This window comes from Alexandromys fortis, unplaced genomic scaffold, assembly GCF_014885135.2.
Source record: "Alexandromys fortis isolate MF-2015 unplaced genomic scaffold, M_Fortis_MF-2015_v1.1 scaffold_5, whole genome shotgun sequence".
Lineage (NCBI taxonomy): Eukaryota > Metazoa > Chordata > Mammalia > Rodentia > Cricetidae > Alexandromys > Alexandromys fortis.
Genome location: NW_026067924.1, coordinates 5380020 through 5400623, shown reverse-complemented (window position 1 = coordinate 5400623; position 20604 = coordinate 5380020). Strand labels below are relative to the sequence as shown.

The 20604-nt window shown below is 43.9% G+C and overlaps 2 protein-coding genes across 4 annotated transcripts in view; one reads left to right on the top strand and one right to left on the bottom strand.

The window, feature by feature from the left end:
• F13a1 (coagulation factor XIII A chain) overlaps positions 1 to 19289 on the bottom strand; it is a 406032-nt gene extending 386743 nt beyond the window's left edge. The window contains exon 1 of one of the 3 annotated variants that reach the window (XM_050142342.1): positions 18916 to 19289. In XM_050142342.1, coding sequence (XP_049998299.1) covers positions 18916 to 19170 — 255 coding nt within the window. In that variant the 5' untranslated portion in view covers positions 19171 to 19289. The remainder of the gene's footprint in view (positions 1 to 18915) is intronic. The other 2 variants (XM_050142345.1, XM_050142343.1) reach the window with 2 other exon arrangements.
• A 148-nt stretch (positions 19290 to 19437) lies between these two features.
• The window catches only part of Ly86 (lymphocyte antigen 86), a 60199-nt gene continuing 59032 nt past the window's right edge, over positions 19438 to 20604 (top strand). The window contains exon 1 of the mRNA XM_050142347.1: positions 19438 to 19763. Coding sequence (XP_049998304.1) covers positions 19550 to 19763 — 214 coding nt within the window. The 5' untranslated portion in view covers positions 19438 to 19549. The remainder of the gene's footprint in view (positions 19764 to 20604) is intronic.

Genomic DNA, 20604 nt, shown 5'->3' with positions numbered 1-20604 from the left:
AAATATTTATCTTATATATTTTATTACATACTTATATATAAGATATAGGATAAAAGTAAGAATAATTAAATTTTAATTTTAATAATATTTTATCTAAATCCTCGAAGGTTACATTTTTCAAAACTAGAGTACAATGTGATAGCCAGTATACAGCTTCTTTATCTTATTTAGATTTCTTCAGTTTTACTTACTGTTCTCTTGGTGTGAGTGTAATATGTAGGGGGGTGGCGTTTCCATATATTTTATCAACCCATATACCCCTGTCTCCACCTTAACAGTTAAAATACTGAACATCCCCCAACACTATATGCTCCCTCCTGTACCCTTGCTTTACCCTCCTCTTCTCATCCCCTCCCCAACCCAAGACAAGAGTGGCAGCCACCCTGCTCCACTCCTGAAATTTTGCCACACTACATAAATGAATGTGCAATGCTCTACAAATGTTATATAAACATCGTATAAATGTTCTGTTACATCCATGACTGGCTCTGCTGTTGTTGCCGGCATCGAGAATATTTATTTATATTATTATTGTACAGCTTCCTACAAAGCTCTGCAAGCATCAGTAGTGCACGCTTTGGGCTTTCCACTGGTGTTTCAGTTTCTGTGTACCACCTCAGAATGTTTAACTATCCACCCGCTAAAGTACATTGAGGATGATTGAAGGCCTATTAACTTGCCATGAGCATCTGAGTGGCTAATACTTTTAGAGCCAGTGGCTGAGGATATTCTGCCTACGCTGCCTTGCTAGCTCTGGGTTCCACATGGCAGGCTTGTTCTTCAGGGCCTATACCCAGTTTCTAATAGTTTTTGAATACTGGGTTTTGAGAATTCTTTACAGCGTTTAGATACTAACTCATCTTTAAATGTGTGGCTCTCAAGTGCTTTCCTGGGAGTGTGGCTGATATTCTTATCTTCACCACCCAGACATTCACAAGTTAAGTCTTTGTTTTGATGATGGGCAGTGTGCCAATTTTTCTTTGAAGAGTCATGCTTTGGGTAGCAAATCTAACAGTTGCTTGTCTACCCCTAGACTCCAACAATTACATAAAACTTTTGACAGATGTTTAACATTTTTAACCATTTTAGGTTAAATTTCACTATTTTGCTGATTGATGTCCAGCTTCCCCAACACCATTGTTGAGAGACTCTCAGACAGGTTTCTGTGACCCTGTCTGGAGGGTCTCCCCTCAGTTCCATTGATCTGTAGTTGCGCCCTTCCACCAATATCACCCTGGGTTTGGTTACCTGCTATGTGGTAATATTGGCCACCAGACAAGAGACCCCCTTTATCCTCATTTGTCAAGGTTGTTTCACCTATCTTAGGGACTGCTCTCTCTGTTTCAATTTCATAATAATCCATTTCTATCAAAACATTGCCCTGCTAATTTTGACCAAGGGGCCATTAAAACTGTAGGCACAATTGGGAAGGATGAACGTGTCTGGTGGCTTTTGAGAGTTGTTGCTCTCTGTCTTTAGTTTTCAACGTTTTAAGAGAGGGTAATAGAGGGAGTATAATAATCAACATACATTATGTACATGTATGGAAGTGTCATAATAAAACCCATTTTAGTATGCTATCAAGATGTGATAATAAATATTAAATTTACAAACAGTGTAGCATATATTTCTTGTATTGCTTGAGGTTTTATCCTTATCTTGGATCTATGACTTAGTGCATTTAGGGAGTTTTTTAAACATTATTTCTTCAAATCCTCTTTTTGACCACACTATTTCTCTTCTTGTATTTAGTGATGTAACTGTTACTCTTTTCTTCTCGTTCAACAGATCCCCCACCTACCCACGCACACACACTTACTCTTTCCTCTCCATTCTTGTCTTCTCCCTGTGATCTGTACTGGATGGTTCCTAATATCCTGGCCACACAGTAACTCTGTCTTATCCCTTGTTGACAAAGCACTCCCCCTGGTGGCCTGTTGTTGTTAGGACTCCTCTCCTCCTTGCTCACCTTTGTGATTACAAAGTCAGAGCATCTCTGGTCCAACTTCAGGGAGCAATGAGCCTTCCTTGGCTACCTTCTCTTGCTGGGTTGGGGTTTGGGAAATGCCAGAATATCAGTTGGGAGGCAACCTGAAGTTCCTTTGCCTATGTCCCCGCCCCCCCGTACTTCTAAATTCCTCTTTCATTGTACCCTTGTGTTGTTTCCAGAGTCTGTGCTGTTTCAGGGATGAAGAAGAAAAATAAAATGGTTCTACATCATCTCATCTGCATAAAATATCATACATTTTCTCTAGAAGCACACAAATCTTCAGCATCATGAAAGAGATGCCTCTACGTCCCATCTGTCACACTCTCCCCATCATAGCTGTGGGTCTGGAGAGACACATATTTGTGGCATGAGCAGTTGTACCCATACTTGAATCAAAGGCGGTTGGACAGAGAAAATGATTAAAAGTGATCTAGTGGTCAAAAAGCCATTGACTGATCAGTTACAATAATAGATCTAGAAAAAAGAGTGAATGAATTTTAGCAGAATAGGACAAGGAAAATGCCATGTTTATAGAATTATGAACTTTAACAGCTCTATCTGTACTATTTGTCATTTCCAAACAAGGAAAGGGGAGCCACTAAGACCAGTAATAGCCTCTAAGATGCAGAGTTTGGCTTTCAAGCCCATTCTTCTTTTTTGACATCTCCTCGGCTCTTGTGAACAGACTCATACTGTCTTTGAGATCCACTAGAGGTGGGCACACTTATTGAGGGCATGGTTAAGATGGCCTGGAATCTCACTTTCAGGATCTACTTCCTTGATTGACTTTGGGAAGCACTGAAGAGGATGACCTAGGATCAGAGTGGAGGATGACCCTTTCTTGTTCTGGAAGGGAGGACCGAGGACATGCGCTGTCTTCTCCCTGTCTGTGTACGGCACCCACACTTCTAGACTTGCACCAGCATCGTGAGCTTCTCTTCTGTGACTCTTCTGGCTTCCCACGCTCAGAAAGGTGGCCCTACCTTTTGTGTAAGCAGAGGAATTGAGTGAGCTTGGGTTTGGGGGAATATTGCATGGGTTGACAGTCTCAGAAGTCAATGAAGCCAGGCCTGGGGAAGAGTTGGGGGAAGGCTAAGTGTGTTCCTTGCTGTTAGACACTAGGAAAAGCTTGACACATGGAGACAAATTCTTTTCCAATTCTCATCTCCACTAAGCCAAAATTGAGACATTTACTAAAACTTAATTTAAATTTTTTTTAAAGATTTCATCCTGACAGAAAAAAAAAAAGGCACATACTGTTGGTGCACCCTATACTGCCGGCTCGAACTAACATTGAAAGCTCCGAGGAGGATGGCTGCAGTATGGCTCGGCTGCGCACATCTCTGCAGTCTCCGAGCAGGGTAGGTGCAGTGTGGCTCGGGTGCCCTCCTCTCTGCAGGCTCAGTTTCTCAATAAAAAAATGCAGGTCTGAGCAGCGACTACACAGCTCAAACCCAAGGCCACCTCCGGTCACTTCCTCTCTTGCGTCTGTGCCTGAAATGTTCTGGGGGTGTCAACTTTTGGAAGAAATGTGGCATTTTAAAACTCAGTTCTTCCAAGCTAGGCTATAAATCTTTTATGGAAATTAAAGATGAAAAAATACATTTCTTTTTCATTGGTCTCATTTGTCTAATAAATGCCTTAGGGACTCACAGCTCAATCAATGCTTCCAATCTCCTGAAATTAAATTATCCTCCTTCCATGAGCTGGATAAAAATGACTTAAGTAGGTGGAATAATTTGGCTCTTATCTTGGTGTTATTGGGTGAGTAGCATTATCATCGGTGTTTTGTCGCTGCCTGTCATGCTTATTTCAAGCACACTGTGGTGTTTGTGCACAGAAAGACACCAGGACAAAGAGACAAAGATAATTTCAGTAAATATGTTTCCAACACAGTTATTTCAGTAAATAGAAGGTCTCACACTCACCCTTCAGAAAAGGCCACAGACCCACAACAAATGAAAATAGATTTACTGCCCCCAATCAGAGATTTGTCGTACAGTTACAGTATTTTTATATGTGATAGGATGAACACGCAAATTAGAATTTCCAAAGAAGCAGCAAATAGATTTCTACATCCCTTGGTAAGAATAGGTTACCTTAAGCTGGATATGGTGGTTCATGCATGTAACCTGAGCGCGAGGGAGGTAGAGACTGGAGGATCAGGTGTTCAGGGTCAACTTCAGCTACCTAGAAAGTTCAAGGCCAGCCTGGGCTATGTGAGATCCTATGATGAAAACAAATTAGCAATAGAAGGGCCTTCTCTTTGTGAATTTCACTTGTGTGATTGTTGTATTCTTGCTTACCTGACAATGGACATGCTGTGGACTCACATTTGGTTCTGTGGATACAAGTACAAATAATAAAGGAGCCCAGAATTCACATAGTTCATGGATGGAGAGATACACACATGAACATATATTGCTGACACACAGCACAAGAAGCTCTAGTGGAGATGAACAACTGGGTTGCTAGATGAAAGAGTTGCGAACGGGGGTCCACCAGGGAGACATGGATTCTCAAGGAGCATTCTCCAGGGATGGAAATAGTGAGACGTGTACTGCACTTGAAGGCCACGTGATCGTAAAGGACTGGACACTGCTCGTAGCATTTCCTTTCCCTTTGCTTTTGTGGCTGTACTGCTCTGCTTTGGGCTACACAGTTCTAAAGACCTCCTCGGTTCTGATTCGTGGGTGGAGGACAAAGCCCCAGATTTGGCATCCTGATAAGCTCCAGGTGACGCTGATGGTACCGCTCCACAAATCTCACTGAGAGAAATACTGCCATTGGTCAGCGTGGGGCTGACAGGTGCCTTTTGCCGTAGATAGACTTCCATTGCTGTCACTTCAGATCCCCAAACCAAAGCCCCTGCTGAGTTCTGTGTGCGATGTGACAAAACCAAGGAAACTTTGGGAAGTTAAACTGAGAGTCAATTCTCTTGTGTAAGTGGGATACACACACACACATATAATGTGTGTATATATAGTATATATATACATAATGAAATATATATAATGAAAATGCCACTTTAACTGCAACTTGAAAATTTGGACTTAATAAAACGAATGAAAAAATTACCAAATCCCAATTTGAATACAAAGTATCTATTGCAGTCACTATTAAAAAGCTAAGGGAAAAATAGAGCTTAAAATTAACTGAATATAGTTAGTCAGAAGCCGTAAGTGTGCCATTCAATCAATAGAAAACATTTAGGTATTGAGAATAAAGTTATATCAAAAAAAAACCCCAAAACTTTAAAAAAAAATTTTATCCAAAAGTGGTAAGTAGCTAAGCAAAATAAAACGTTTGGAGGGAAATAAAGACCAGTCTTTGGGGGATGCAAGACACTTCAGTTAATGAAGGCTGCATCCCACGAACAAATGGGGAAAGAATGGTGGTTGAGAACCTGGCACCAAGCAGTAACAGCAGTGGTGATAACCTAGATAGTACCTAGAGAAGCCACTTAATGAGGGTCTTGGTGACGGAACAGCTGCTCAGTGTTACCAGTTAACAGTCATATAAAAAAGTTTACAAACCCTTACTGTCCTTATGAAAAAAAAAACTCAACAGATATAGGCTTGAGTTTTACCAGAATCCAAAAAGTAATAACTAATTGGGAAACTAAAATATCCTTTTGGTAAGTCATCAATAATAACAGTTCAACTAGATCAATAGCACTACTAGAACCTGAATTGTCTTCCTAATCCTTACCTGGGCATATGCTACAAGACTGATAGCTGAAGGCTAGGAAGCCAAAAAGGGACCCAGGTGAGTCAAAAGCAGCAAAACCAGACTGCCGAATGAATGAAATACGATTGTTATGTATTTTGCAATATTACTAGGACTTGTTGGTGTTTTGAGTATAATTATTTTAAGGTTAATGATGTATTCCTATCAGTTTGAATATTTATTGTATTTTGTACTTTTGTACTTTATTTTATCCAAGAAAGCTCAGAAGTTGTAACATTCTAGGCTCCACCGAGCATGGGCTTGCCTTGCCCATCCTCAAGTGATTGTGCAGCAAATTGAAATAAAGCTTCTACAAACAAAATGAACTTAAGAGATTCTTTATTCACTACGGCGCCTCACACACATGGGTTCAATAAAAACTCATTACAGAATAAATGGCCAGCAAATCCCATATTCAAATAGTATCAAGCAATTATCCAAGCTGAGCTACAAGCATCAGGGGAGAGCTGGGGGGGGGGTGGATCTGGGAGAGCACTTTCCTCCCACACCCCATTTTATCTCTCCTAATTAACCCAAATGTGTTGATCCTGGGAACACTCTAATGATGCTGAAGTCTCGAGCCAAAAGGGACAGTCTTTCAATGAGTTCTAACCCAGAGATGGAGAAGACTGCTCATGACACAGAACTCAATTTTTATTAAGCACTGAGCCATGAGGCTGGCACCACAGAGGAGAGGGAGCACCACAGAGGAGAGGGAGCACCACGCATGGTGCCTCTCGGGAAGGTATGGTACTCCCCGGGATATCCTTTCTAATGGTCTCTATATATTAGGTTTTCTAACAATTGAATCACATACTCAAACATCGGCTGCTCAGAGGCACTGGCCGCCCCGTGGCTCTACTCACTGATGGTACAGTGAAAGGATGTGTTGACTGGAGCGTGGAAGAGGCTTGATCCAGTCCTCATTTGGGGGCGTGGAAGGGTGTGTTTGTTTCCGCAGGATATTGAAAGTCCCATTTGGATTCCTGAATGGTTTACGTCCTATGGATGGTTCTTCTGACGATCAACTACAGTCAACAGGTACATGGACCCTGGTCAGGAATCTGCCAGTGCTGATGCTGGTGGGCCTGGCTAATCCCGTGTGGCTGCGTTTCCTTTCCATTGATTGGGCTACAGAACAACCAGCCATTTCCGTGGATTGGAGACATAATAATGTTATTGGTATGTAGAAACTATCTGGCAGTTTGTGTTTTATTTTTCCTGAATTTCCCTTCTCCTTGTGCTAAATGTTGGCACGGTATATGGTTAATGGCCAGAGCACATTATTATTCATTATGGTGATGGGGGCCGTGATCACTTTACAAGAATGTTAGCAAGGATTCTCAGGAGTTTCATTCCCAGAATCCAGCCCAGTGTGGTGTAGTGTCTATCTTCACGGGATACTATCTCTGTGGACTTCGTGCCTGTTTAAATGTTGGACACTTGGCTGTGCAGGATTCTACCTTGTTTAATAGCACAGCAAGATGGAAAACCAGAACCAAAATAGGACTTCTCATGTGATTGTCTATGGCTAATTATACCTTGAATGATTCTACCCTTAACTGTTCTCAAGTTTTGTGTTTTTTGAACAGCTGTATGGCTAACGAGATGACTGACACTGTGGGCCAGGTTCTGGGCTTGGTTCCTGTTCTGAGTCAACTGGTGCTGAGCCTTCCAGGCCAAGACTTCGGGATCACCGCGGGTGGCTGCTATCATCACCGCTGCGGCCTCCAAGACAAGAATTGCCACCAGTCAGACAGCTGCTGTGGCTGGCCCTGTTGACCCCTAGCCAGACAGGTTGCTACTGCCTTTGAGATCCAGAATTCCCTACATAATTTTCGCTGGGGCATTTTTCGGTTTGACTTATAGACCTTTTTTTATAAGAGCAGTTGGAGTATATGGATGACTGCTCCCTTTCCTTTCATTATATTTGTGCCACGCCCACGCCAATCCAGCCACTCCCATACGGCCTAGGCTTGCTGAACAGCTGGCCTTAGGAACTCCTGTAGCTGGAGGGTTTCTCTGCCTCTACAACAGCTGGCAACAGCAGCAACAGAGATGTAAAATTGTTATTTGCCCAAGAAAGTGGGCTTCCTCCGAGAGCAGTATGGGCTAGCAGGCTATGGAAAGACCAGTGAGCCAGAGACAGGTAAGACAGGACCCTGTCGCAGTCAACCTAAGACAGAGGCCTTGTGTGCTGAGGCAAGTGTTCTTTATGACGGGTAAGATGTGAGTATGTGCTTCTGCAACCCAAGACAGGCCTGGTCTAATTATATAGAAAATGGGGAGCTGTTGGGAGCTGCAGACCCCTGGTCCCTTGACTTTCTTTGCCTGCCTCAGACCCTTTGCCTGCTGGAGTGAATGGAGTAAACACCTGTGCCTGCAGCTGCTCTGAGCACAAGACATTGATGGCAGGGGAGTGGGTTCTGATGAGGCCTACAGCTGAAAGATCCCAAGAGCTGGGGCGTGGCTATCAGTTAAGCTTCCCTGGAGCGCAACAAACTTGGCACTCTTGTATCAAGGATGACCCGTGTCCCCATGTCTCTGTCTGTGTGTGCCTGTCTTTTTAAGTCTCCTGCTTAGTTCTCAGCTCGCATACCGTCCTGTAGTGCAGGTGCTACATACAAGAAGGATTCACAGAAACTGCAGCAGAGAAGAGAAAAAGAGGAAGAAGAACATCCAGGATGCAGGGCAGCTGCTCACATGCCCTGCTGTGAAAGGGGAAGCGAATGCAAACCACATGCCAAGGACAGGGTGACCCGGATGTGCCACTGCTTTGGAGCCAGCAATTCTAAGCTGTGAGGGCCAGAACAAGAAGTCCAGCAGCCCCCTGAGTAGAGGAAAACATTCAGAGGGAATGGAGAGAAAGCAAAGCCCAGAGACAATATGTAGTGGGGTGCAGAGCACCTTCCCCTTGTGGCTCAGAAGACAACTTTAAAAGGGAAACCCTAGACCAGTTGTTCTCAATCCATGGGTTGCAGCCCCTTTGGGGTGGAATGGCCCTTTCTCAGGAGTTGCCTAAGACTGTCAGAAAACACAGATGCTTACATTACAATTCGTAACAGTAGCGAAATTGCAGCTATAAAATAACAATGAAAAATAATTTTATGGTTGGGGGTCACCACAATGTGAGGAACTCTATGAAAGGGTTGCAGTATTAGGAAAATTGAGAACCACTGAACTAGACAGAGAGACCACACTGGAAGCGAATTTGCTAGCTCAGATGCCAAGTCACACAGCCCAGGACTGAAAAGAAGGTATGTAGAACACAAAATAGTTGGAGCCAGAAGACCAGGGTGGTGGTGGCGGTGGCCGTGGTGTGTGTGTGGGGGGGGGGGGGTTCTAACATTCTGAGTCTGAAAGTACACAGTTTCTCAAGGACTACTTCGAGTCACTTTCAGACAACACTGGAAAACAAAGGCGCTCATCTTCGTCACACACTTAGATACTAGCCTTTGAGGAGCAAAGATGTCCACCTCTGGGTACTAGGCTTCCTTCGGGGGTTCTCCACAAGCCTATCTTCCCAGGTCCCTTCCCTTTCCACACAGCACACTGACTACATGATCAGAGTTACGTAAACAACAGAGAGAGGCCCTCCAGAGCCACAGTGGAAGAATTCAAAACCAAACGGCTCTGCTGTCTTCCAACACTCACTCAACACAGCACTTCTCACGGCAGATGGGTGGGGTTCCCTCCATGCATCAACCAAGCAAGTGCCCCGTGAACAGCAGACTGTCTCAGCTGGAGACAGTCCCCAGGTTGAGGCCTTAGCCTCAAAGACCTTTTCCTCCGCCTCCCCATGTCCCCCACAAAGCCCTCGTTGAATACTGTCCTTCTGACCCACTGGCTGTAAATCAGAGAGCTCACACTCCCCTCCTTGAGCTCTGTTACTGTGCAGCTCAAGGAACTCGGGAAGACATATTTATCCAGTTGTTCTGGACGATGCTGGAAAGTCTACAGATGAGCAATCAGATACAAGAGATGCATAGGCAATGTATGCATTAGGAGCACAGGGTCTCCATGCCTGTTCCTTTTGTGTGCCACCCTCCAGAAACTTTCACAAGATCAGCTGTCCAGAGGATACCACCTTCAAATATGGCCGTGGCCTTTGATGATCTCATTGGCCATTGGTGATCCAGCTTCCTTCAGCTTTTTTTTTTCCCCCTCTGGAGTGAAAAGTTGGGACTAAAAGTGCTGTGTTGGTCTTACTGGTAAAATAAGTTAACCATTCATCATCCATCCTGAAAATACCCAGAAGTGTCTAGTCTTCAGTTATCCACTTTCATAGAAAACACATCCACTGCCCTTAAGGTTCCTAGGATTTTTAGAAACTGTATATAAAGAAACAGGGACAGGGACCAGCTATCTATTTTACAACATCCTAGGCAGAAAGAGGAATGACCCCTTTTAAGGGAATCTTTTGGAGGCAACATTTCTCCTTCAAGAGCTGGAGTCCCGGTTCTTTCTCCTTGTTCTCCCCGGGCTGACAAGTAATTTGAGGCCCGGGGTTTTAAAAGAATCACTCCCCAGCTGCCTGTGACATTTTGAAATCTGTTTCCAGTTTGGACAAAGTGATGTCTTTAGTTCTGAGATGTGAAGGCTATTCCGTAAAGGTTATGGGAAACTGTTTATCTCAGCTTTCCATCCCTTATTGCAACTGATTTTCTAGGCAAAAATACTCAATAGAAAACAGGCTTCTGCTGCCTCTGGGGAGGGCGCATCCATGAGATATAATGCCCAGCTGTTAAAAGGTGACAGGCTCGTGTCTGAACACCCACAAAGGCTTCTGCCTTCCTCTCCAAATGACTGTCACGGCCTCCCCCAGTGTTAAACTATTAATGTACAAGTAATTTCTCCTGGATGTGTCGTCCACTTCCTCCAAGAGCCTGGACCGCCATCTTCGCAGAAGGTTCAAATCCTGGATATGCACAGGAGAAGATATGCTTTAGCTCTCACATCTGGCATTGTAGCTTCCATGTGAGTTTATTTCAGTGTTTTCTGATGTGGCGGTTTTAGCATCTTCCATCTGTTAAAGACAACTAGCCACAGCTGGGAAGCATCAGCATCCTCCTACAAAGTCAAAGAAAACTGGACCCTGTGTTTTCCTCTCTCCATGGGAAGTGTTAAAGACAAATCAGAAAGGACGATATTGAAACAGGAAGCTGACTTTTGAAGCTCCTGGGGATGTTATTTAAGGTTTGAGGAAGTAGCATTTAAAATGAAAGTGGCAATCTCTACTTGGTGCCAAGTTGAGGTCTATTTTGGGATTTTTCTTTTCCAATTGCACAATCGCTAACTGGATAACTGTGAAAGGTGCGGATGCTGAGTGCCCTGTGGTGGTTACTCTGCGCTGTGGGCTGGACTGAACATTGGGGTCATCAGGGAGATGTACCCCAGGGCATGTCAGGCAGGGTATTTCTAGAAATGCTTATCCGAGGAGAGAAGACCCCTCATCAGCACGGACAACACTGTCCCATGGGCTGGTATCCTAGGCTAAACACAAAGAGAAAAGTGAGCTGAGCACTAGTGTTCTTCCTCTGCTTCCTGATTGAAGACTCAATATAACCAACCACGCCAGGCCCCTGCTGGTAAGTCTTCCCCACCAGGATGCACTGGGTCTCTTCAAACTGGGAAGCAAAAATAAACCCTTCTGTCCTTAAACTGCTTTGACAGGGATTGGTCACAAAAATGCAAGGTCAACCACGAATCCAAGTTATTTAGGACTTCACATTTTCTGGCAGTCATGTTGAAAGCATAAAAGAAAAATAATTATAGCATAATATTTTACTTAGCCCAGTGTGTCCAATATATTGTCATTTCAGCATATAATCCAAAGGAAGGAAAAAATCACTAGTGAAATGTTTTGTATTCTTTTTAGATGAATTCTCTAGAACTTGTGGTGTGGTTAAGTGGTCCGGTCATCCCATCTCAGTTCCTTTTGGTGACTTTTCAGTTTCTAAGGTAATTTATGGCTATCCCATTGGTAAGCATAACAGCAGCGGAAAATGCCAGTCAGGGGGTATAGTTAAGAGGATAAGACATCAACGGGGTGTTAACTGCCAACTTGGCAACATCTGGAATCACCTGGGAGATTGGCCTCAGCGCTTGCCTTTGGAGATGATCCTGGTTATGTTCATTGAGTGGCCCTGGCTAGGACTCTAGACTTTCCAAATGGAAACTCTCTGTTCCTAATCGCAGGTGCACCATGACCAGCTGTTCCTGGCCCCTGCTGCCCTGATTTCCTGGCCAACATACGGGCAATCATCCTGAACTGGGAGCTGAAATGGATCCCTTTCCTCTCGGGTTGCTTTTACCAGGATATTTTTTTTTTATCACAGCAAGAAGAAAAGAAACTAGGACAGGGATGAAAATGAAATATTTCAGAAATAAAATGTAAACACAGCCGGCAGGAAAGAAAAACAAGCAGAGACTAGATAGGAGAAATAGATGCATGGATGTGGGCCACTGATCTTTCATCATCTCTAGCTGAAACAGGCGTAGGTAAAAACTCGGTATGAAGGCTGGGGTAGCCAGTTCTGTGGGAAAGAAACTGAATCTAATATTCGTCCCCTGCATTCACTCCTTTCCACATAGCTCATCTGCTTGTTTATCCATTCACCTGGAAAAAGAGAGCTCTGTGGTGAAGGGCACACCTTGGAACCTCCAAGCCCAGTGCTTGGGAGGCTGAGTGGATGGACTGACACAAATTTTAAGCCAATCTGGGCTTTGTGGTGAGTTCCAATTCAGCCTGTGCTACAGAGCAAGACCCTTTTTCAGGAACAAAGGGCTACCAGGGTTTTAGTGCCAAATTGCCAGCAAATACTCTCCGTACATACTTGGTTCAAACTTGAAAGCTGTACCATGATGTTTCATGTTGTAGACAAAAGTCTGTGCCTTACCCAGGTCACACAGCAGTCAGCTGTGGACCCGAAGCCACACAGGTCTCAGTCCACCACCTTTGCAACCTCTTCCTTAGAAGCATCCTTCTTCTTGAGGCTTTTTTGTTGGGGGGAGAAAAGCAACTGTTGAGCAGCAGTTTTAGTATTTGTTCAAGAGTAACCAAGTTGGTCACGTGCCTCATGCGGCTCTTAACAATCGCCCAGAGGTTAGGGAGAGACCAGGCACTGCAAGCAGCCAAGTAAGTGTTTTCTAGTCATCAAAATTGTGCTCACTGACGAGAGTAGCAGCTGGAGCAATGTCTCTGAAAAAGTCAACTTTTCCCATACAGCTTCTCAGTTAATCATGTTCAAATAGAGAGGGTGATCAAGAAAACACAGCATCTTACTTCCAGAATTCTTCATATCATATATATAGATATCTATATAAATACATAGCTATATATACACACACATGTACACATATATATTACATGATATATAACATGTATACATATATTATAGGCATATGGTACATATTATGTACATATTATATAAAATACATAAATACGTGTGTTTTGTTAACAGTAAACTTGAGTCTTAAGGAAACCTCAGATTTTCTATGCTCACACCAGACCATAGCAATTTATTGAGGGATGAGGAGCGCTGTGCAGGATGGAGGGGTGATAATGCTTATTAATGGGATTCTCATTAATTCCTAGTTTTTATTTTTTCCATTTGAACTTAACATAAGAGGAAAAAGGAATCAATGGCAATGTATAAGAATTTACAAAGGCAGAAGTACAAATCAATGACCAGCACAACATGGTGAAAAGATGTTCACTTGTATTATTGCTGAAAGAAATGTAAATAGGCGTAAGGAGACGCTAATGTTTGTCTACTAAAATGACCAAAAGAAATCAACAATAATGCACAACTGCTGAGGGGACTGTTAAATTGCCCAGGGTTCTTGGGTGAAAATATGATCGCATGTGTCAAAAGCCTTAAAACATCTGCTAATTCTTTTCACCAAGAATTTCACTTTGAGTAATTTACTCTGAAGAAATAATCACGGCTAAATTCAAACATAGCAAAGACATTCCCCTCAGCATTAGCTTGTTATTTTTGCTATTGACGGCTAGCTGAGCGTCCAAAGTATAAACAGATGCGGCTGCACAGCAGCAGAGCACACAGTCAGTGAGATTCTCTGATGGAAGGAGGCAGATCACTGATGTAAGCGCTGTAGGACAATTATGTGTGTGCGCGCATATTCAAATTAATTTCTCCACGTCTCAACAATGGAGATTGTGGGATGTTGAGGTTTTTGGTATTTACTTTCCCCTTTCCTTTAGCCTCCCTGCCTGAGAACTTCTTCAGTTAAAATGCATGAGAAACAAAAAGAGAAAAAGGAAACTGGCCTACTTTTAGAAAAAGATGACGCTACACTTTGCTAATTTCTTGGGGTGTTACAGACTCTTCGAAGAGGAGAAGTCACTTGTCTCGCCTTTTTTTGTGATTGCCAATAGAGTCTGTAAGTCCACAGCCTTGACCAAAAGACAAGCTTGTTGGGCCACATTTCCTTGGAATCTCATCCATTCAATCTAAAATGTATTATTGAATACTTATTGAACGGTAGGCGGTGAGCACACAATAATGAGAAGGAGAAACAGAAAGTATGAACGAATAAAGATTCTGTGCTGGCTAGTTGTTTTTGTTATTTTGGTTTTTGTCGACTTGACATGAACTAGGATCATCTGGGAAAAAGGAACCTCAGTTGAGAAAATGTCTTCTTCACATTGGCCTCTAGGCAAACCTGGAGGCATCTACTGATTAATAGAGTAGGAAAGCCCAGTCCACTGTGAGCAGTGTTATGTCTAGACAGGTGGCCATGGGAGATAAGAAAGGTAGCTGAACATGAGCCTAGAGAACAAACCAGTAAGCAGCATTCCTCCATGGCCTCTGCTTCAGTTCCTGCCTTGGGTTCCTGCCCTGACTTCTCAGTGATGGACTTCCCTCTTGTCCATCAGGTCTTAAGTTCAAGTAGAGAGGTGTTGGTTACTGTCAAGGTATTTATGTCACTACTACAGCTTAGATTTATAGTACCATGCTGTCCATTGTTGTGGTTCATTGTTGCTTCTCTCCTTTAGATGCTTTCATGGAAACTTCTGGTATCATAAAAATAGTCCTCGAGGAGGAGACTTTCAGGTTAGTTCAAGCTCAGGAGTTCTGGACCCCGTGTCTGAAGTGATGTTTTCAGCAATAGAGACTTACTTTTGTGGGGCAGCCAAGGGCAATAACAATAGCTTATAATGTTTGGGAAGACCCTTGGGCAACCCTGACAAACAACTAGAAAGAGGGCTTCCATGCCTGATGTTGGGGTAGGAAGTTATTTTATCCCCACTACCATCTTCCAGTCCAGCATCATAGGCAGTGCAGAGAGTTGACTTACATGTGCCAAACACCTATCTTATAGTGATATCTAGAAGTCCTGAAGCCAGCCAGAGTTGGAGGCATACACAGAAGCCAAAGGGCCAGGTTCTAACTGAAATACCTGCCATGTAAGAACCATCTCCCCACTACCTGCCATATGTCAGCCATCTCCCCATTCTTTACGATGCTTTTAGTTTCCCACAGGGTCTCTCCTTGAACTTCCTGAAATTCTTTCAGTCTCATCAGGATGAAACCTTGAAAGCATTCTCAATTTGTGGGGCAGAGTTTTGGCTGCAAATTGCTAATTTATCCCATGCTATAGAGTACAATAATTATCCGTCTTTTCAAATGAGACCTCCATGCCCTGCACATCTGAGTAATTTCTTCTGTTTTAATCAGATGCTGCAATGTGTTGCCCTTTAAATCATTGGGAAATTGATCTAGCTGATGTATAGTGCCTAGCTCTTCCCTTGAATAGCAAATGTATTCCTCAACCAAAATTCATTTCTGCTTAGAGTTTGCTATAGAATTTATAGATTCATTTAGAAACAAAATACTTTACATATTATGTTCCAGGAGTAATTAGACATTAATAATGATAACAAATGTGGCAACAATAACAAAATGAGGCGATACTGGCATTTCATAGAAGCCTGCTATGGTTAATCCATTAGAGAAAATGGTTAATGGGAAAAACTTAATGAGCTACTAGGCTTGGAAAATGTGATAGTTTATTGTCTATATGCAGCAGCAGAGATGCATAGGGTATTCTGGAAGTTCTATCAGAGAATCCTACTTTTCAGTCTTCAAATCTCTTTCTCAGCCAGGAATGGCAACTCATACCTGTGAGCAGTTTACAGTTTTCATTCAATCTAGAAGTCTGAAAAACCTGCCTCCTCCCACCATAGTGTGACAGAAACCAAGAGACAGGACACAGGGAGAAGGTGCCAGGCTCAGAGAAAGATAGACATTCCACTTGATAGGCAGTCATGGGCACTTAACAATGGGACATGCTCTGAGAAACATGACATAAGGAACATTGGGCCATCGTGTGACCATCACAGAGAACGTGGCACAGATCTGGATAGCACTGGGGATTGATTGGCTTCACCAAGTAAATGATTGACCATTTCCAAAACTTTTTCCAAAACGCCTGGACATTAGCCCTCCAGACTCTGCTCACTGGGCAAAGGTCTTCCAATCTTTTTAAGCTACTCAGAAACAATAGTAAATTCAAAGAATTTGAGTCCAGGCTTTTCCTGCAACACTGAAAACAAACTTCTGGTTTTGACCATGACCGTCATAGTGACAGGATAAATACACGTCTGGTCTTCCATCCCAAGCTCTGGATGCTTCTCCATATCTAATGTAGACCCTTTTTAAATTTCCATGACTCTCATTGCTCTAGTAACGCAGGTCTTTCAATGGTCTCCTTTGATTTTATTCTTCAAGCTCACACCCATGGTGCAATGGCACCTGACAAAGAGGCAGACAACGACCACTGAGTTTCTACCTCTGTTGCCCTTCACCACTTTGACTTTGCTTTCTAGGTCAAGTTGCTTCATGGGATCTCTTCCTGGCAACATTAGCAGTGGATTCTGTCAGGGTCACAGTGAGCAAGGCAACTTAAGATTAAATTAGCACAGAAAAAAAAAAAAAAACGATGCAAGCCAGCGGTGTGATAAACAGAAAATGTACTGCTGGCCACCTTTGTAAGTCTGGTCAGTTGTCAACCCGTATGTGGTCATGCAGTTCTGGACTGTAATAAATATCCTAGGCCAGTTAGAGGTGGACAGGTACCACTGACTAGAAAGAAGAATGAAAGAGCTGCTGATGATGAAATTAGTCTTAGTGTTCAGAGCAGCATGTAAGAGGGAGATAAAACTGATCTAAACCCCTTCCTTGTCCTAAAAAAAAGTACAATATCCACACTGAAACTGAATCGCTTTCTCAGGGGGCTGGGTTCCCATGGCATTAGCCTCTAACTTCACAGGAAACTGATGCAAAGTTGAACCTCTTCCCTTAAACACACATACAGAGAAGGGGGATATGGAAGATGATCTAGAGGGGGCTCTCACACTGCACGGCCAAAAAAAAAATAGAGCATATTTTGTTATTGTTTGGTTAGGAGGGCAGTTATTGTTTCAAGAAAGGATCTCATGTAGCTCAAGCTGGCCTCAAAGTCACAGTGCTCCTGCATCAGGCTCTTAAGGGTTTAGACTCTGTTCTTAGATATCTTTGGCTCATCCCGCCCATAGACAGGATGCTTCAGCCCACTCAGCAGCCTCCCTTTCCCAGCTCACCTTGCCTCCCTTTCTCCTTCCCCGCGTTGCTGTTTCCCTCTCCATCTTTAGACACTCTTCTTTGCACTGTGCAGGAAAAGGAGGGCATCCCTCCCGATATGACCACTATGAAAGGAGCACAGTGGGAGACAGAGGAAGAGGGCTGTCAAAAAGCAGAGGAGGAATGCCGACAAGAGCAGAGACACAGCCTTTTTAGCCACCACTTGCTAAAGGGGAAGATGATACCAGAGCCTGGCAGCCTGTTCGGTTACCATTTACATATACATAACCATATTTTAAATAGCTATCATAAGATGATTCGAATCTTATTCTATAGTAAGGAACAGGACATTCTCAAAAGAATTTTTGTTGTCTTTATAAAGTTTCTAGTTAAAAACTTGTCTTAGTCACTGTTCTATTGCTTTGAAGAGACACCATGACCAAGGCAACTCATAAAAATAAAAAACATTCATTGGGGTGCTTGCTTATAGTTTCAGAGGTTTAGTCCATTATCACCATGGCAAGCAGGCATGGCACTGGAGAAGCAGCTGAGAGTAACATCCTGATCCGTAAGGAAGCACAAGGCCTGGCACGGGCTTTTGAAACCTCAAAACCCACCCCCAGTGACACACTTCCTCCAATAAGGCCACATCTCCTAACCCTTCTAATCTTTTCAAACAGCTCCATTCCCTGGTGACTAAGCATTGAAATACATGAGCCTCTTGGGGCCATTCTTCTTCAAACCACCGTGCTTGTATTAGTCAGCTTTCCATCACTATGACAGAGTGCCTAAGACAAACGAAAGGAGGACAAGTGCAGTTTGCTTCATGGCTTCAGTGGTTTCAAGGCAAGGGCATTTGACTCGATTGTTGTGTGGGTTGCAGTGGAGCATGATAGGTTGTGGATGCAGGTGGAAGAAACCTTATGTCTAGTGGCAACTTGGAAACAGAACAAAGAGAGGAAGAAGAAGGGTTAGAGTCCCAATATCCACTCTGAGGGCCAATCCTTGATGACCTAATTTAAAGGTTCCACTACCTCTCAGCAGTTCCACAGGCTGGAGACCAAACACTTAGCATGTGGGACTCCATGAGACAGTTAATATTCAAACCATAACAGAACTCAAGATTACGTCATTAGGGATTGCTTTCTGAAACAGATGGGTCACCAAAAGCGGTCAGGGTCAAGTCCTGCTTCTCGGTGCTCAAAACAAGGACATATAACTCCTTAAAGGCTCTCTCCTCTTTCCTATAAGGAAAAAAAATGCCATCTGTCATGCAAGAAGATATAATTTTTTGAGAAATCTTCTAAAAATACTTTGTACATTCTCAATGGAATATAATTCATCTCCTCCTGCCGTGAGAAACAGTGTCCCCTATTGCTCTGGAGCACTGCTGGCCTGGGCCATGAATCTGAGAACTATGTAGAGTGGGGGTGGGGCTGAGAGTAAGAAAACTCGCCGTTCTGAAGTAGAACAACAGGAGTCCACAGAAGAAAGAACCTTCTTGGCTTTGAGAAGTGGCATCAATGATCCCACCAGAAACCAACAGTAGAACTAGCAATAACGGAGGCCACAGGCCAATGAGATGACTCAGTGAGTAAAAGCACTTACCTCATCAGCCTGGTGACCTGGGTTCCATCCCCAGAAGCTACAGGGAAAAGAAAGAATTGAGTCCCAGAAGTTGTCTGCTGACCTCCACGTGCGGGCACACACATCTGCACAGAGAGCCAACATGCTCAGAGACATTCTGCAAGGCTCCAAGAGCAAAGTCCTGTTCTCCTGCTGGACAATGTACTGCTGACTCCTAACCCCAACACCAGAGCCAAAGCCAGAGAGGAGCCAGTACAGAGGGGGCAAAAGCCTCATTCCAGATCCCGAATGATATATCCAACCCTCCAAATGCCAAATGTGCCTGCTGGCTTCATCCAGCTCTGTCTCCCTTCAGGAGCCTTCAAGGATGTGCGCGCTGATGGAAAACACATGGTGGCCTGAGTTTATAGCTCTACTGGGGAACTGGGACCCTAAGGAAGGCTCTTCTGAGCAGTCATGGTACACCTCTTCCTGTAAAATCAGGAAGTCAGCTTTCAATCTAACCCATACCCCCACACACCTACTATTTCAAATGAGAAAAGACCTTCTGGAACAGTATTCAAATGCCCCTCTTTTCTCTCTGCCTTTGGCCTCTCACCTTCGATTCCCCAGAGCCTAGTATTTGAGAAGTGAAACTGAACATACCACCCTTTTCATGAGGGGGGGGGGAGAAAGAACGGTGGAGGCCTTTTCATTGGGCTTATTTAGCACTGGTCACACACAACCCTTAACCATGAACAGTGTTGCGGCTGCTCTCCTTTTGTGGACTCTGACCTCTCCCAGCAGCAGTGGCCATGGCAGAGGGGATGCTTGGCCCACACACCGGGCCTGCAGCAGCGGGGGCTTGGAAGTATTCTACCAGAGTTGCGGTAAGGTCTTATGAAATGTTTGTTTGGGTTTATGGGGAAATTAAGGCCTTGTGGTGTGGACAACATGAGTACGAAGTAGGTATGGGTGAGGGACGAGGTGCTCAGCAGCCCAGGGCTCTGTCCAGGCGCAGTGAGTCTTTAAGGGCAACTCTTGGGAGCTGTGAGAAGGAAGGAAGAGGAAGAGAAGGACAGCCGGCTGAAAATAACTGAGAGAGAGAGAGAGAGAGAGAGAGAGAGAGAGAGAGAGAGAGAGAGAAACAGTCTAGATGTGGAGCCTGGGCTAAGCGCTCAGCCCCGACAAGAACAAATGATCAGCGATCTTCCAACAAGCTTTTTTTCCTTTTTTTACTCCCCCAAATCCTGCACCTGGGCTGACTTTCCAGGGTACCCATGGCGTCCAGGGACACAAACTGAGTAAGCGTCAAGTCATTTTTTTTTTCAAAAGATCTCTGTTCCTCAGCTGCCACCTCGGGAGCACTTGTGATGAGTGCTGCACCGCCCATGAAAGCTGCAAGCACTTTGGAAGTAGCATCCAGTGTCGGGGGGGAGGGGAGGTTCCCTGGGAATCAAGACAGCAAAGTGGGGGAGGGGTGCTGTGGTTTGACTGTGTCCTGAAGCATGTATTAGAAACTTGGTCCTCAGTGCCGCTGTTTAGAGAGGTGGCACACAGTGAGAAGGATTCCGCTGAGAGGACTCTTGCTGTTGGCACCACGAGCCAGGAGTCAGGAGAGGGTTAGTTATGAAATCTGAGTTTGGTGTCTTCCCTCGCCTTTTTCCTTCTGTGATATCATGACACAGTAGAGAGAAATGGGCCTTAGGATCCATTTTCAATGGCAAGAAG